Source organism: Pungitius pungitius, chromosome 11 (assembly GCF_949316345.1).
Source record: "Pungitius pungitius chromosome 11, fPunPun2.1, whole genome shotgun sequence".
NCBI classification, from domain to species: domain Eukaryota; kingdom Metazoa; phylum Chordata; class Actinopteri; order Perciformes; family Gasterosteidae; genus Pungitius; species Pungitius pungitius.
In genome coordinates this window covers 4,079,288-4,096,164 of record NC_084910.1, presented here as the reverse complement: position 1 = coordinate 4,096,164, position 16,877 = coordinate 4,079,288, and the positions used below count along the sequence as shown (strand labels likewise).

At 44.0% G+C, this 16,877-nt stretch overlaps 1 protein-coding gene across 2 annotated transcripts; it reads left to right on the top strand.

The window, feature by feature from the left end:
• The first annotated feature begins 392 nt into the window (after positions 1 to 392).
• Positions 393 to 16,466, top strand: ube3d (ubiquitin protein ligase E3D). Of its 2 annotated transcripts, XR_005114435.2 has the most exons (11): positions 393 to 680; positions 2,079 to 2,290; positions 2,794 to 2,884; positions 3,934 to 4,156; positions 4,388 to 4,460; positions 4,542 to 4,620; positions 5,088 to 5,196; positions 5,911 to 6,047; positions 8,350 to 8,488; positions 13,606 to 13,730; positions 14,956 to 16,466. XR_005114435.2 is itself a non-coding variant. In XM_037454167.2 (10 exons), exons 1-10 carry the CDS (start codon positions 589 to 591, stop codon positions 13,624 to 13,626), a joined length of 1,176 nt encoding a protein of 391 aa, XP_037310064.2. In that variant the 5' UTR covers positions 393 to 588; the 3' UTR covers positions 13,627 to 16,466. The 2 variants fall into 2 exon arrangements, 1 of the variants encoding a protein (XP_037310064.2); XM_037454167.2 differs by having other exon boundaries at positions 13,606 to 16,466.
• The last annotated feature ends 411 nt before the right edge of the window (positions 16,467 to 16,877 follow it).

Here is a 16,877-nt window from a genome sequence, read left to right as displayed (position 1 = left end):
TTTTTTTAAATAATGTTTGTGACTGGACAAGAAAAGATTACCAGCAAATTCTAACACACAACTGACAATTGGGATCCAGAATATCACCGGCCTGAAAACTCAAAAGATCGCTAAACCTTGGTTGTTCTTTTCAAATATTTGCTCATATAATACCAGCTAATGCCATGCATTTCTGGCTAATCGTGTGGTTCTGTTTTATAGAAAGATCATGTGTCAATCTATTTATATGCACTTATTATTGCTATCACGTTCAATATATAAAAATAAAAATTGTATAATCAAAATGCTAGATGGCTGTCAGTACTTATAGAAACAAATAGTCTGGTAAGCATTTTGTTTTGAAATGTGGGACCGGATGCTCTTCTTTTACTTATGGTGTGCTTAATGTTGGCGACTTGCTCAGACGTCACGCTGCAGACAAGTAACGTCAGTAGCCGCTGGATTTCACGAGCGTGCTGAAGCAAATACATGTAACTTTATATTTACCTTATTTTGGATGTAGTGTCGCCGAGTTTCTCAGCCAAACTCAGATTTGATTAGTGCGTGATTTTAAAAATATATATTTTATAATTCCTTGCCTAACGTTAAATGGCAGAACTGGAGGGGCCAACCAAAACACATGGAGTTGGAGTCTTCTTAGAGCTGAGAAAAAGACTGCAGAGTGGACTGCTTATTGTCGGGTGAGTTGATTATTTTCAATAGAAAGCTAGCGAGCTAAACCGTAACCGTTAGTTAGCGGTATGTCATTTTCTGGCAGGCTAACGCCAGGCTAGCTAAGCGCATTAGCTAATGTAGCCGAATGAATGTGAATGGATGCTGCGCCTTTACTATTGTCGTTAGTTCACTATTGTTGTCGTGTCAAATGTGAGCCTGTTGTTTCAGTGGCACGTTCAGACCTCTGAACTGCTGTTGGCCCTGATTCTTGCCACCCGTGTTGGACAATCTGCAGAAGTTAGAAGCAATATTTGGTAAATCACAATGATCACACTAATAGATTAGTATATTTAACGTTAGTCATTACATTTCGTTTACACCGGGACGAACTAAAATATAAAAATACACCTCCATATATGACAATGACCTTTTGATATAAGTTACCACTGGCAGGAACTTTTCTACATAATGATTACTTCTCTACAGTACTACAGCACTATACATGTATACTCTATATTGAGTGCAGGACCTTAGTAATGAAGTACTTGTGATATTCCCTCTTATGTAGATGATTTGATTGTTTCGTTATGCATTAGTTGCAGTGTTTGTATGAGTGTTTGCAAGGCACCTTGTAAACGTCATACTGCTTCATCTGTGATGATTTCTTTCATATATTCAACGGACTGACTACATATTACACTATTTTTCTAATAACAACCCCCTGTGCGTGCTGAATGTGGTGTAGTACACCTTTACTCTCACTAGATGAGGCTAAAGACATTCGCAGACAACCTTGCAAATCTCATTGGACTGTTGTGCTCATATTATAACATCAGATTACTTGAATCAGGAAAAAAAAACAATCATTATATAATTGGAAATATATTTTTGGCTCACCAAACATAATAACCCGTGTGTGCGCGTGTTTGTATGTTTCCGTGTGTGTCCGTGCTGTCCTCTGTTTACCTTTTTATATTTCCACTGGTTATCTATTTTATGTCACATCGCAATGACTTGTGGGTAATTGCCTTGGGCAAGGTCGGCATCCAATGCTGACTTATAAAAGGCACAGAAAAAAAGTGTATCAGGGTTAATACCAGTGGCTCATATTAACTTTGGAGTCTTACGCTACAGGTGTTTCCATCCTTCAAGCCAAAATTTTTTTCTCCTTGCTCGAGTCTGACATCAACTATGAAGCTATGAGAAAATGTTTAGCTTATCATCTCATTTTGGGCTACAAAAGTGTATTTTTTTATTTTTATTGTCGCACACAAACAATTCCATGACATTCACGTGATGGGAGACCAAGAAGCACCTTCTTATGATACGGGCCTCCATGTGCTTTGGAAGAAAAGCACACGTCTGCCTCTTATGTTCCTCTTAAACCCGCGGCCTCAAAGCGTCTGCTCGCCTCTGCCCTCCAGGAAAAACGTGGCCACCAGTCCCGCCGATGTGGTGGTGACGGGCGGGGAGTCATCGCTCCACATCAAGACTCCCAAAGGCGAGCTGAGCCTGACTCTGCCAGCAGGAGTCACCTTCGAGCAGGGCTCCTGCACGCCGACACCGGCGGGAGACTTCTGCGAGGAGGAGCTGCATTTCCGACTGCGCATCGGCGTCACGCGAAGCCCAGACGAAGGTAACGTCCAGGGCGACTGTGGGGGAAACGCACCCAGGCACGTGCCACCCCCCTCTGCTTCGCTCAACCAGTCAGCGCCAAGGCGAGAACAAAGTCTTTTTGGGAGCTATTTAGAGCTCGCTTTTTTTCTGACATAATTGGAGTGAGTCTCATCGCCATTTGAGAGACTGTGAAGATGTACATTTGGATTTCCAATGGCCTGCTAGCAACTGATCATCTGAGTCATGAGAATACGCCCCTTTTCCTCTCATAACATCAAATGCGTCCCCCCGAGTAATTGCATAATATCCACAAACTGACATCTTTTGGCAATTTTTCCTGGCACTCCCTGGGCAAGAAGTTCTAACAAAGGACAGTCATAGACATATCCAATCAATATCCCACTGATAGCCCGCTTCCTGTCCAAGCCACCTCCTCCAACCAGTGTTTTTATTGACTCTGTGTTCTGCGGTACAAGGTTACCATCCTTTCACCACATGCAACTCATTTATTTGTTTCCACAGAGACGTCTGACAGCGCGATGGAGACACTCCGGGCCAAAGAGACTTATTGCTTCCACTGCCAGGGCTGCATGACCAGGCTGCTGGAGGACAGGTGAGGCGAAGACGCACAAGCACTGTTGGTATTGGGGGGTTTTATGTTCATCCTCCTCGGCAGGAGGATGAGGAGCAGGTGTTTATGGACTGTGTGATCCGGCAGTTGAAGGGATGGTCTGGGATAGAAAAATTGATGAATGGAGCCACAGTCGTCGACTTGACTAGTTTAGAGTAACACAGTCTGTGTGACGTAAAGGTCTGCCATTAAAAAAACAATTGTTTCTCACCTTGAGGGTGTTCAAGCGGACAGTGGTGTTGTTGTTAAAACCCCTGGCTTGCATCTTTCTCCGGTCAGCAATGTGACATGCTGAAAATTGCAGTCGCTGTATTAAAGAGACCCTCGGCCTCTGGCAATGTTTCTCAGCAATAACCTAATAAAAGTTCCTCCAAAAATATGTTGTTGCTTTCTGCAAGATCTGTGGGAAGTAATAATGCCAAGAGAATTGCTTGCAGTTTAAAAGCAACATTTTGCCTCATTATGCCTCAATGTATTCCATGATATGGCTGATCAGAGGAGTTAATGGCACCATTGACTGCAACCACCACAATGTACAATGAATGAACTAAATGTTTTACTAAAGTTGCTCCAATCAGGGTTTTATATGGCCAATGGGTCAAATAACCTACATAGTGGGAAATGGTCATAAGTGACGCTCTGCAGACGAGCATCCACAGTTCCACCGTTTCAGCTCAATGTTTTGGTTCCAGAGCTCAACATGTTCTCTCATGGCTCTCCTCAATCTTGTCAGATGTTTTGGACAAAATAAAAGAGATTAATGAAACCTTTTGCAAGTTACTCGCACAGCACCAACCATGGTCAGCGACTAACTGGTGAACACAGAGGAGCATTTAGCAGCTTAGGTGCCGAAGTTTCCTCTGAGACCAAAACAGTGGGTTCATATTTCAAACTAAACTCATGTGGGGAAACTGGACTTCAATGGAATGCTAATGTTGCTCCTACAACGCGACGAGGTTCATCCAACCGTGCTAAGTGAAGCAATGTGGTCATGGGATCAATGGGATTGGCTTTTTTTTGTGTCTCCTCAGAGAGTTTAAGCGCGTCCTTCCTCTTCCCAACTGCAACTGGAACGCCATCGTGGACGACTGGTGCTGCCACCCTGATCCGTTCGCCAACAGGAAGCTTCTGCCCCGGGCAGAGGACTGTTTGCTGGGCGACACCTTCCTCCTGCTAGCCAAAGATGGCGGCTGTGCAGAGACCCTCACCGAGGAGGTGAGCCTGGTCGGCTCCAAGGACAGTCCGGATTCCAAGGTGAGCAAAACGAGCGGATCTATCTCTATGGTTGGTTTACGCCACACAAACCATCCTCTCTACCAGGAGTGAAGGGGCGGGGCCCTAAATGGTCATTTAGAGATTCACGATTTCTTTTTTCATACATGAGACACGCTCTCCTCCTCTTCTAACTCCAATCGTGGCTAAAGATAAGGGCCTGTGTGCGCGCTGTGATGTATTTTCATTTTTTCTTACCGGTGTCTGGTGCAGAAGCCCTGCCGCCGACTGGCACTCATCTCCTGCAAGAGCTGTTCGTTGGTGCTGGGAGAGGCTGTTGCACCGGGTAAGAATCGCTCCGTGGATTATAATGATGATCTTCATTTTTCTTATGCTCACAAGGGTTTTTCCCTCTTGTGCCTTGCAGAGACACTGAAACTGTACATCACACAGGTGGTGGTGGAGCCCGCTGTGGGAGACAGACAGCCGGAAGCTTCACTTAACAGGCAGGTTTTCATCCAAACTGCCAGTGGTGACGATTCGCTGTTTGAAGCACATTCTTTTCTGGGGTATAGATGAAAAGGGGGGCTTTTTCAATTCAGGCTTCAGACTAAAACGTTTTAAATATTCCCAGCGGCTGCATACTTTATAGATTAAGCACACGGTTTGGCTTTTTTTTTCAGTCTTTTGGGAACGTCCCTTTTTTTAAAGATTCCGTATTTGAACATAATGTATTATTTGTCTTGCAGTTCTATTTTCATAATTAGTACAGTGCTCACTCGTGGCCATAAAACAATATTTTTTCCATAAGTTTATCTTGAAAAGCTGCGCCTAAAGAATAACACGGTGTCATCCGGGCCAAAAGTGATCGATACTCCCATCCTGTTTTAATGTGAGTGCTTGACCTAGACGTCGATATGCTCTATAAAGGGCAGAAATGCATGAAGGAATGAGCATGAGCGCTTGTGTACAGATCGCTCTTCCTGGAGCAGACTGTCGCAGCCAGGCTGTTGGGGCTGTCCACCTCACTGAGCACCTTCCACTTCTCCATCCAAACTCCTGATGGAAAAGCCTTCTTATTGGTAAGAACAACGTGGCGTAGTCAAGAGTAAAAATAGACTCCTCAGGTTGGTGATTAATGGGACAGGGGGAAATGTCAGGTTGTTACAGCAATACAAAAAGCTGATTGAAAGGGATTTTTTTTTTTTTTTTAGCATACTGCCAGGCTTTCAGCGTCTTTAAAATCAGCAACAAGTGGCTCTTTTGTAGAGCAACGTTGACACGCCACTGCACATCATTTACAGGAAGTTTGAGGGTAAAAGTGTGTGCCATTGCGTTTATGATCTAATAATAATGTGTCTTTAACTGCAAGGTTAACTGGCAGTTGGCAGGTGATGTTTGTTTGCTCACCATTTGCCTAAAATATGTTTCTGTATTACACAAAATGGTATCCTTTAAGAATTTACGTTACATTTAAAATCCTTTTGAATTCTATAATGAATGTAAAATAAAAAATAAATAAAAGTAACCTGCATCAGAGGTGCTCAGAGGCCCACGTTGTACCTTCCATCATATAGAAGGCAGGCTTTTTGCCCTCAGCATGTCGGTGTGTCTCTGTGTAAGAGGGTCACGACCGTACTCCGACTTTGTTCAGCGTGCGCGCTGGTTCACCTTCCCACTGCAGGAGCATAGACGTTTGCCAGGTAAATTTGAGCTGGGTGAGACGGTTCCAAGCCAAAGGACCCGGGTGGCGTCATGTCACCTCGGGCCCGTGTGACACTGTCTGCCCCTCCCAGGTCTGGCTACTGAACGGCGACTCGGTCACGGCGTCGGTTCCCGAGAGCTCTCTCGGCTGCCCGGATCCTCCCGGAGCCGCCCGAGCCCTGAAGATCCTCTACGCCTCCCCCTCCGAAGCAGGCGCCCAGCAGAGAGAGTAAGCAGATCGAGCGCATCCCCCCCCCCCCTCCCCCTCCCTCTTCAATCCCCCCCCCCCGCTTCCTAATCTTATCCTTTCATCTTTCCAGCGCGCACCCTCTCAATCAGCACCTGTCTGGGCTCACTGCGAGGGGGGATAAAAGAATACTTTGTTGACTTCGGCCTTGAAACCCTTTCCTCCGAGGGTCCCTGCTCGCTCATAATTGTCCCCGTGGTTTTTTGTTTTTATTTCCGCAAACGAGATTGCAGTCAACAGTGTTTATTGCGTCCGCGTCGTCATCTGCCGGAGCCGCGCTGGCGTGTGCCGCGGCCCCCCACGCGGCGGGGGCTGCTTTGACAGAGCGAGGCTCGTTGTTCCTCGCCGCGATGCATTAACAGGGGTGTAGGTGGATGTGCCGCGTTCATCCTCGGTACAGCAGCACCCCACCCGAAGAGCCTTCCACCCCAATTATTTTCAACTAAATCAGCACTATGCTTCTTTTTCCCTCCTCCTCCTCCTCCTCCTCCTCCTCCTCCACCACCACCACCCTGCATCGGGTGAAGGCAGAACGGAGACGTTTTGTTGTTTCGACTGTTTTGACAAGCCCACGAGCGGAGAAAGGGTAATTAGTGGTGAGACTCGCATGAAAGGAGACAGGCTTGTCTTACTGTATGCAGTGAGAGTGCATCGCAAATGATGTGATGGACTGTAGGAGCTGAGTGATGCATAGGAAACCGCTCCGCCAAAGGTGCACACTCGCTGCCAAGAGAGAAGTCCTCCTCGGGAAACCAGGCACGACAGCACATTTTGACTGGGGAACAGCTGTTTTCGTTAACACATCACGGGGAGGAAGAACTTTTCCCTTGTTTGTGAATTATGTCAAACTGCAGAGTGGATTTCAGCTTAGGCTCGAAAATGAATGAATCCAATGATTGTGCCTGAAGTTTAGACAGAAAAACAGATGCGTGCAGAGCTCAACATTTTGCTGATGTGAACTGCTTTCTTTCTAAATTACTTTTTGTCATTGAGCACACAAACGCCGACAGCAGTATACCTGCAACACGCTGATATCAATCTACCTGCCTGGCCAACTTTACCAGTCAAAATGTCTTTTATTTTGCTAAAATGTGAACGATAAATGATTTAGAGCATCAATAAAATGGTGAAAAACCGTGATTTACCATGTTTGCACTGTAGTGCTTTTAACACCAGTAGTTGCTAGCCAACCGCTCCGCCGCCACGTTGAGGTCGACAGAGACTTTCCCTCAATCATAGATGTCGTCTAAATGTCGAATTCAGCACCGTTCTTCAAAGTGCTTCACATCTGAGCTACTGCCACCTATCCTTGATGTTTCTCTCAAGTCTTGCAGAGCTAAACGCCTGTGTTACTCACACTTCAGTTTCCGTTTTGCATCATTTACCATTCATCACTCATCTCTGACATTTTCAAATGAAATGTTATGCCTGGGGAGCTGAATTCCCTAGATGATGCCCCACTTGTCCGGGATACAGTCGGCTGCAGCCCAATGTTGCCGTGTGTGTTGTTAAAACTACCAATAATTGGCTGGAGAATCGGCGAGCAGGCTCCTAAAGTGGATTAGGCTTGTCACTAATGGCGTTGACTCGATTATGAGTTGAGTGGAAGTTGCAGGCACCATCACGGTCGGGTGCAATGTGAATGAGGCCTCATGGATACGGAAATTGAGTCTAATGCAAGTTTTATTGGCGACTCCTTTTTTTTGTAGACTTCATTCTGTGCAATCAAACCTCACTGGATAACATTAATTACATTTCCATGCGCAAAGAATGAATTTGCTTTGCCGTGTCAACAAACCCTATTAACAATTTTCCTGTGCATGTAAACACAGCAGTCGTGTTTCCCCGGTGTGAATAATACTGCTCACGGATGGCTAAATATACTTTATTACCACCACAAACTCTCCTTTCAGTCCTCTTCTGTCTCTCTCTCACACACACACACACACACACACACACACACACACACACACACACTCATCATCCATCCACTTTTATGTGTCTCCCTTATCAAGTTCAGTTTATGGTTTATAGCTTGATTAAAGCATCAAGGCATCAATGCAATTCCTGGCTTTGTCTCGGTTGTGTAATGCTGTGCGGACGTTATAAATGACTCCTTCTCTACTGTGTGTGTGTGTGTGTGTGTGTGTGTGTGTGTGTGTGTGTGTGTGTGTGTGTGTGTGTGTGTGTGTGTGTGTGTGTGTGTGTGTGTGTGTGTGTGTGTGTGTGTGTGTGTGTGTGTGTGTGTGTGTGTGTGTGTGTGTGTGTGTGTGTGTGTTTTCAGCATTGTAACGAGTTGGGAGGCCAATGCCATAGGACATCCAGTGGTGCTGCCACTGAGTGTGTGTGAGGAGCTGCTGCAAGTGATTGATGACAGCAACTCCACACTTCCTGCGTCCATGTGCTGCATGAGGTCCTATGAGGTGAGACGGTCATTATGTACCAAAGTGACGATGAAGACATGCTAGTGTCACGACGCATTTTTTTTGTGAAAGGCTTTGTTTTCGGGATAAATGAGATAAAAGTGTTTTGATTTGATTTATTTGTATCCTTATCCTGTAGCTGCCAGGAAGCACTCATTTGACATACTTACACACCCTGTTTATCCGGTATTCAGTAGTGCTTGACTTGTGCTTTCATCATTTCACGATTCAGAGCTTTTCAGTTCACAGCTTCGGCAGAGGGATTATGTGGGTCAAGTGTAAGGTTTTTCTTTTTGTCAGCCTGTTTCCAGCTTCTCTATACCTGTAGTTGTGCAAAACGTGTATATTTAGCTTGAGTTGCGAAGGAAAGGCCTTTGACTGCAAAATGAGAGGTGCGTTGGTTTCGCTGACAACTCCATTCTCCCGGCCCTTTTAAACACAGGGGTGGGTAATTAGCACCAATCTCCTCCACCTCCTGCTCAGGAAGTTTAGCAAGTGACTACCTCCACTTTGTCATGCTTTCCATCTGCTAAAAAGTATGAGAGTCGGAATAATACAATCTTAGCTTGCCGTAGAAAAATAAGTGTGTTGTTGGACGTCATGTGAAGCTGCTTTTGTTGAATGCAGAGACGGGAGGTGTTCGGTTTAGACAGCAAGCCTTCGGGTAACTCATTGAAGAAGAAGAAACCTTCTTGCCTCAAAACAATAACCTGTGCAAGAATATATTTTTGTGTAAGGACTTGGTGGAACAGAACATGAGAACATGATTCTGTGTGAGGATGAAACATTAAAGGGAATGTTTTTTTTTTCATTTTGATGGCCACCTTCACTCATCTTTCGTATAAATACTTCAAATGTTAATACAAGTTTAATCAGCTTTGTAGTGGAAAAACGGTGGTAATCCTTTATTTGCATATCTCCTTCATGGATCATCACCTAGTAAGGCTGCCAACTTACTTTCTTTTTGCCGTGACAGCTTAAGCCACAGCCTTTAAGACTTTGTATGTATTCATCCATCAAGTGTCTATATCTAGGACCCATTCTTTACCCAATCCGCCGTTAACGTTTTCAGACAGAAACAAGAAGCTCTTTTTTTTTTTAATTGACCATTTTGTAAATCATATCCCCATTTCAAACCTCACCTCCAAATTAGAGTAGTAAACCTGACACCCTTATTGCAAGGGTTAGCACATCTGTGCAATACAAGAATGGAAAGCTTAAAATAGCAGCACTGAGTTGGACAGTGATCGTTCCATAATACCAAAAGGTTTGGGTTTACTCCGACAAGCTTCCAATATGAAATTCAGCGGTGCGTCACCTTTTTAAAATAAGTGGAATGGAGGGCTCAATCACACCCGGATGCCAGTCTAATTATTTCACACCCAGTGGGATTCTGTCATGCCATCACCGTACTGTGCCTCACACCGCTTTCCACTTTCTCCAGTTCTGCTCTCACAGCGCGAGCCCTGAGAATTTCCAACTGTGACTTGTCTCACACATTGGGGATCAAGGATAAAACGAATTGGGGGGGGGGATTAGGAAACCGTTTTTACAGAAATTAGGCTCTGCTGAAATGTTGAAGGCTGTAGATGGAGCGACCCGGACACAGGACACAACGTTTGGGTGGCGGGAAGCGGCTACAGCTGCAAAGTGGAGTGCGATAAAGCGACACACTTGAGCCCTTCCTGATAGCAGATGCTCACTCTGGAGGTAATGTGGGCCATCTACAGTACCGGAGGTGGTCAGGGACCTACTGTCGCACTTTTTTAAGGCCTAGGTGAGAAATCTCCTTTATCCCTTTACATCGGTGACTGGCATTATTCCTCACAATCACTTCTGCCTCATTCAAAGGAAATTCTACGATATGATAGTATTTTACCCTCCTTGCTGCGAATAATATCTGCATGGCTAGATCCCCGCAATTCAAAATCACGGACTTTTATGAGAAAATGAAGACCCTTCCTGGTTTGTGAGATCACCAAACTCTGTGTTGATGGACTATGCTTTCGTGGTGTTTTAGTACGTCATGGCTGTGTAAGCACAGGTGTAACTAATTGCCTCCAGTACTAAATTTAGATGAGCCAGTTCCAGCGCTCACTGGTCCACTTTAAGGCAACGAGCCATCATTAGGATCATCATTAGCGATGCTATGCCATGATGAGTCAAAATGCCTGCTGTGCATTAAAATTCTGCAGGCCAAGGAGGTGACAATCTAGCACAATGTGTAAACAGTTCTGAGGTTCATTAATAATGAGTGTCCCGCTACTGCTATTGTGCATGCTAGCTCACTTGCACACTTTCAAAATATCTGCTGTGGAGATGGATTCCACCAGCACCCTGGGACCGGCTCACATTAATGGCATGCTGTTGACACGGTTATAAATAAATAAATAAAAGGGCAGCAGCCTAAGCCAACATGGATTAATAACCAAACCATAACGTCCCATAATTGATATTCACTTATTAGGGAATTGAAGGTTTCAGTTCAAACACTAGACGTTGCTTCCATCCACTGTTACAGCACAAACAGAGTGACACTACTTTCGGGTCATTTAAGTTTCCTTCCGTGAGGTTCAAATCCAGTGGCCTCCAATCGGCGGAAATGTATGTTTATTAAGACTGGAGTTTGTTAGTTTGGTATCTCTGTGTGTGTGTGTGTGTGTGTGTGTGTGTGTGTGTGTGTGTGTGTGTGTGTGTGTGTGTGTGTGTGTGTGTGTGATAATTTCAGCCCTGCAAATGGATCAAAGCACTGCACTGTAACCCAGCCTGTTATTATTCTGCATGTGGAATGTCTACTGTTGTCTGGGGGCCCGCCCTCTCTTCCCTGGGCCCGCTGGTGTAATGGGGTGTAAAGTGGCCCCAGCTCAGTGTCACTCTTTAGCTTCGGGAACACACACCTCCTCCCCCCCCCCCCCACACCTCGTTAATCTCCTCCTCACTCCCACAGAGACGGCGTGTATATTAGACCGAGGCTGAACTAAAAATGGCAAACTTGTATTGTTTAACTAACGTTAAAGTTGTATGCTGCCTTGTTAAATTGTTGTCATTGACTGGCAGCAAATGTCTTGGAGGTGTGACTAATTTATGACTAACCTGGGTTGGGGGTGGGGGGGCAGGGGGATTATTATACAGTCATCTTATTGGTACCTTATTTGTTATTTTGAGTTACTGAAGACCATCTTGACACCAATTGGTAATTAGTGATTTTACATTTCAATTCCATTATACAAACATTTGACTGAAAATGTTACAAAATTCTGAAATCATAAATGTCATTATTTCAGGATTCATCCTTTCTGGCCAGGAGTTGCTGTTAAGAATGTGAGGGGATGTTTTTAAATAATTATTTTAATAATATAATTATTACGCCTCTCTTAACTAACAATAGAACAATGTTGCTCATTAGTTGTGTGCCGTGACATGATACAAACTGCTAATAATTTGACGGTAAATTCACGCACTCGCTGCTCAGGTTAATTCGTAGCTGTAACAGAAAGGGTTAAATACTCGAAAGGCATTGATCAGTCCACGTGTCTCCGTTTGGGACGCGCCAATGTCTTTGCCCACGTGTTGCTTGCAAGGCTGTGCAGGAGCGTTTGATTGTAATGTTTGTGTGTTTGGGATGTAAAGGCCGGCTTCGGACTTCATGCCTGACTCGGACTTTGTCTCCAAATCACACCCGCATGCAGTCGGACGGAGATCCCCTATTTTATAGTTAGCTATCCTCTCCTCAGGGTGGGGAGGACGTTCCACCCAAGGACCGTAATTATGTATATCAGTGACTACACCCCTGTTGGTCTCTGCTCGAGCTGCAGGGTTTCCCGGTTCGGGGTGGTAGCATCTGCCGCAACATGTTTCTTTGAAGAAACATTCTTCATGCTGCTTGTCAGCTTGGAAGTGTTGTGCCAACAGTCCCTGCCACAACGGCCTCAAAGAGTACGCGTCTGCTCAAAAGACTCTCATGCCATTGTCTCAGAACCTTTTAATACCCCGACATTTCCCCTTGTTCTGTAAAGGCCCTTCTACTAAAGAGCTGCAAGAGCTTTGCAGTGAAGTTTCAAATGGTGTCGTGCTGAGGCCCTTTCAACGAGATCAAAGAGTAACACGTTTTAAGCATATGTTCTGGGAAGACTTGCTAACGGCAACGCTACAAGTTTCATGTCATTTTCCCAGTGCCCTTTGAAAAATCTGAAAACCTTTTTTGTGTGGTGTCTTATGATCTCCGTTAGGATCTTAAAATTTTTAAAAAAAGAACTACACTCTGCAGAAGGAAGTGGAACACTCATTAGTTTGACTCAAAATCCCAAACAAGGGAGTGTAGCTCTGTCTGTTTTTTGTGTTTCTTTTCCACACAATGCCCAACTTTTTCTAGCATGGCCTTCCGTTCTCCTAACCCAACCAGCGCAACATCATTAAAAGACACCTTTAACCCATTGCAGCCCTATGTGGGGACAATGGACACTTCAGGAGTTGTGGGTGTTGTGCCTCGCTCATCTCGACCTCAGCAACCTCGGCAGCCCTCCGTTTCTTACCCAGACCCTCTCGCCCCTTCTAGGCTCCCGTCGCTCTGGTTCCTCGTTACACTTTGTCTTATTGTTTTCTCACCCTCGAGTTCATCTCGAGTTGCAAATTCCCATTGATGCGCCCGAGTGGTGAGCAGATACTGGCACGGGGATGGAGAAAGACGGGGCCTTGAGTGAGGCAAATGCCCTCATCCATCATCCCGATTTTAGAGCTCTCAGTGGAGCGCGACCATGGTCTGCAGCAGGCAAACACCCAGGAGTAGCAGATGGTGCGAGAAAATGGAAGGGAGGGGAAGGCAGAGCTGATCCGTTTTGCTCTGCTTTGTTTGTCTGCATGCGTGTTTTCTCAAGTTAATTAAATCACTAGTACCTGAGTTTTTTGTTGTTTCAAGACGGTAATGGAAGATGATGTGTTTCTGTTGCGGATCAGCAGACCTTAGAGATCCAGTGCATCTGTGCTTGGAGGAACGAAAATCCTCATTGTACAGGATTAACCTTTTTTTTTTAAAGTGTATTCTGTTTTCATTTTATTTGCCACAAGTAGAGAAATGCATGTAATTAAACGTTTTCTAAATGTTTCCCTGTTATCCGTAGGTGGCGTATCTCAGACTCTGAGGTCAAAAGGCCGATGCCGGGAGGTCCAGACTCCACTCGTTCCTCTTGGAGAACACATACTGTATGCTTGTGTACGTTGAGGTCATATCCTGCACAGCTGTCTAGTAAGTAGGAGGCTGCTGCAGAAATAAAACGAAGCAAGCCTGGAATAGTTTTTTTCTTTCTTTAAAAAAAAAAAAAAAAAAAAAAAAAAAAAAAATCCAAACAAGTTGTGTCTTCTAGTTGCCTCTCCACATGTTTGGTGGTGTCGTCACCTGCAAACCAATTCATGTTGAAACAAGTTGCTGCAACGCATTTAAATGTTAAAATATAGTCCCTAAATGTAGAACTGGATGAGATTCACGGGACAATCATTATTGTTATTCATTGAATAAAAAGTTTCTTGATGGTACATCCTAATGTTGATTTATATTGGCATGTACCATACTGGTTGGAGACCACGTATGTGTACATTGTATGTTTTCCCATTTCTAAGCTTTATTTTCTCTTTTTCATTCTCAACAAACAGATTAAACTGTTGTATTTTTTTGTAAGATTCCCTTCTTCCTGTTTTTTTCTCTGCTGGAGAGCACTCCAGCTCATATGTGGGACATTGTTCTTGAGGTGGCTCTCGGTGAAAGCTTATTATAGAGGCACTTCAGCCCCAGGGTGCAGCAGTCCATCCTCCACTTGAGTGTAATTGCAGCTTGTGAAGCTCGGTGATTTTTGTCTCGTTGTGGCTTTATTTGTGTGCCAATGACTGATGACTGATATTTATGTAACATGCGTGGTAACGAGAATCATTGGTCAAAGTGTAATGGTTAAACACTCTTCACCTTCTAATGTTCATCGTGATATGGGCTGGTCAAGTAGCTCCTGCGTTATGTCAAAGTACGTTTCACACATAGTGGTGGGAATCTGCCGACCTGGTCAGTCCAACACTGACCGAAGACTAATGTATTTAAACCACTATTGAGTGCCCTGCCGTGCATTTCTATTCAGACATGCATGGTTCCCAGAAGATGAATCCTATTGGCTTTGATGATCCACTGACTTTCCTGATAGCGCCATCATGCATTTCACAGTTTTAGTCTGTGAAATGTAAATTGGCACCAAAACATCAGATGGATTGATTAAGTCATTTTTCACACATTCGTGGTCCGTCATTTTGTTTGTATGTCTGGGCTTCCCTGATTTAGATGATCCCCTTACTTTATCTTGTTTAAAGATTTCAACTAAAGCAGAGAAATTTCTCAATATAGTAACAATTATGTATTTTTGTATTGCGTTAGTCTTTAAATGTAAATCATGTTGTTTTTATTCATGTACACGTTTCTTCTTCTTTTTAAGGATGTGTGACATTTGAAAGCTTTGACTTTTCCTGCGAATCAACATGAGCCCATTTGGACTTTGATAATAAGCCCAGCTTTGTGCCGAGCTGGGTCAGTTCAGTAAAGCAAAGAGATCACAACTGGACCTTACGTTGGCGTCACCGCTACTCTGCGCATAGTCATCTCACTACCCATTCTCCATAGGTTATAGCTGACCAGCAATGCAGCATCATTTGTACCTCCATGTCTGTTTTAGTAGCGACGGGGGCACCATTTTTTCCCCCCCCGCTCCTAAATACATGCCTAAACCTGCTAAATTCTGATGCGGCAAAGGACAATTACTTTAAGGAATACAGAGACGTATTGTGGCCGCTAAGGTGGAAAGGCATAGAGTGAATTGGCTAATTAAATACATCCAGCGCTGAACCGCCAAGGGGTTCTCGTTTCTTTTCGGCCCTTTCTCCCCAAGTGCAAATGAAGTAGGCCCCAAATAACCCATTCGTTTCAAGGCCGCTGAGCAGAAGGAGCTACTCCACATTACGTGCTGCTGTTTTGAACACACCGAACGACTCAGTCACCCAGGAGCCATAAAGAGTTTCAGACACTCTGTCTTTCTACCCTTGAAGGACAATAGAAGCGTCAAATTAAAAAGTTTTTTGCCCAGGATCTTCTGTTGACGCTGTGCAGCTCATTAGCCTTTTCGGTTATCATGAAAAGATCTGTCTGAATAAAGGTCTTCTCCATATTCAGCCTTAGTAATGACTTGTTCATGGCTAGAGAGTTTTGGCTCGCTGTCCTTATTCATGTGCACAGCAGATTTGAGGGTAAGAGGGAAAGAATATCCAACTGTAAGCCACAGATTTGCGCTGCTGCTTACTTTTCCCGTTGAGGTGACATCCCACATAAGGAGTGATCAAGTCTACGTGCGCCACAGTATGAATTTCAAATTGGGTTTTCCAGTCCTTTGCCTTTGCTAATGTGTTTGATATTATTTTCGGATTAAGTGAGACAGTAGAAAGAAAGAAAGATCCTTTTGGGGGAGGTCAAGCCACCAAGCTTGTCTTGTCTCCAAGAGGAAATGAGGCATCAGATTGAGTTCCTGTCACCCGATCCTAATGGTTCATCTATCCTCAGAATCCTGGAGTTGTTTCTGCATAACAGAGATACTAGTCTTTTTGTTCTCCTCTTTTTAGGTGTCACTATTAGGGTGGAAAGTCAAGACAAAAGCATTAAAAGTTTTGCTTTTGCGCTTGAAAAGCTAAATACCTCCAAAGGAGACTCGGGTTTTACAGCCCTGCGGTTGATTGATTTAAACGCCGTCTCAGCCGATATTGGCTGGGATTAACTCCAGTGATTCACATTCTATGAGATCAAAATTAGAGGATTTTTGTTATGCAAAGATACAAAATATCACAACAATGTGTAACTTGTGATACATATTGGGCCACATATTGAAGAAGCAGATGTTTTAATTAATGTCTGTATATTGTCAACAACTTAGTGTCAAATTAAATAAAAAAGTTAAATTGAGTGTCAACATTTATTTATTGAATTTTTCAATTGGACTTGTGGATTATTTTCTTTGCCTTTATATCAAATGTTCATTTTGTGAGTGAAATATTAATTAAAGACTGGTCTCACCACAAAAAAATATTTTTAGAGAAGGCCATTTGAAATAACTTCTCTGACTCAACATTAATCTGACCATTGTTCAACCTCTCGTCCAGTGTTTCCTGTGAGTTAATCTCGTTTGGAAGAATATTTGAAACACATATTGGACTGGCTGTGTAGCATTACTTCATGTGTTTTATAAAGCATGTAACTGGTCAGTGGGTTTCCCGTAGCTCCGGATGACTGGTGTGAATTCTGCAAAAACCCTCGCCCACTTAAAATTCCAGCGCTCAGCCAGAATTCTTAATATCTAATTTTTCAGTCCACATC

Coding starts and splice junctions, on each gene's coding strand:
- ube3d (XM_037454167.2), top strand. CDS start 589: ATGGCAGAACTGGAGGGGCCAACCAAAACACATGGAGTTGGAGTCTTC. Junction 2,291..2,793: donor CACGCGAAGCCCAGACGAAG/GTAACGTCCAGG, acceptor TTGTTTCCACAG/AGACGTCTGACAGCGCGATG. Junction 5,197..5,910: donor ATGGAAAAGCCTTCTTATTG/GTAAGAACAACG, acceptor TGCCCCTCCCAG/GTCTGGCTACTGAACGGCGA.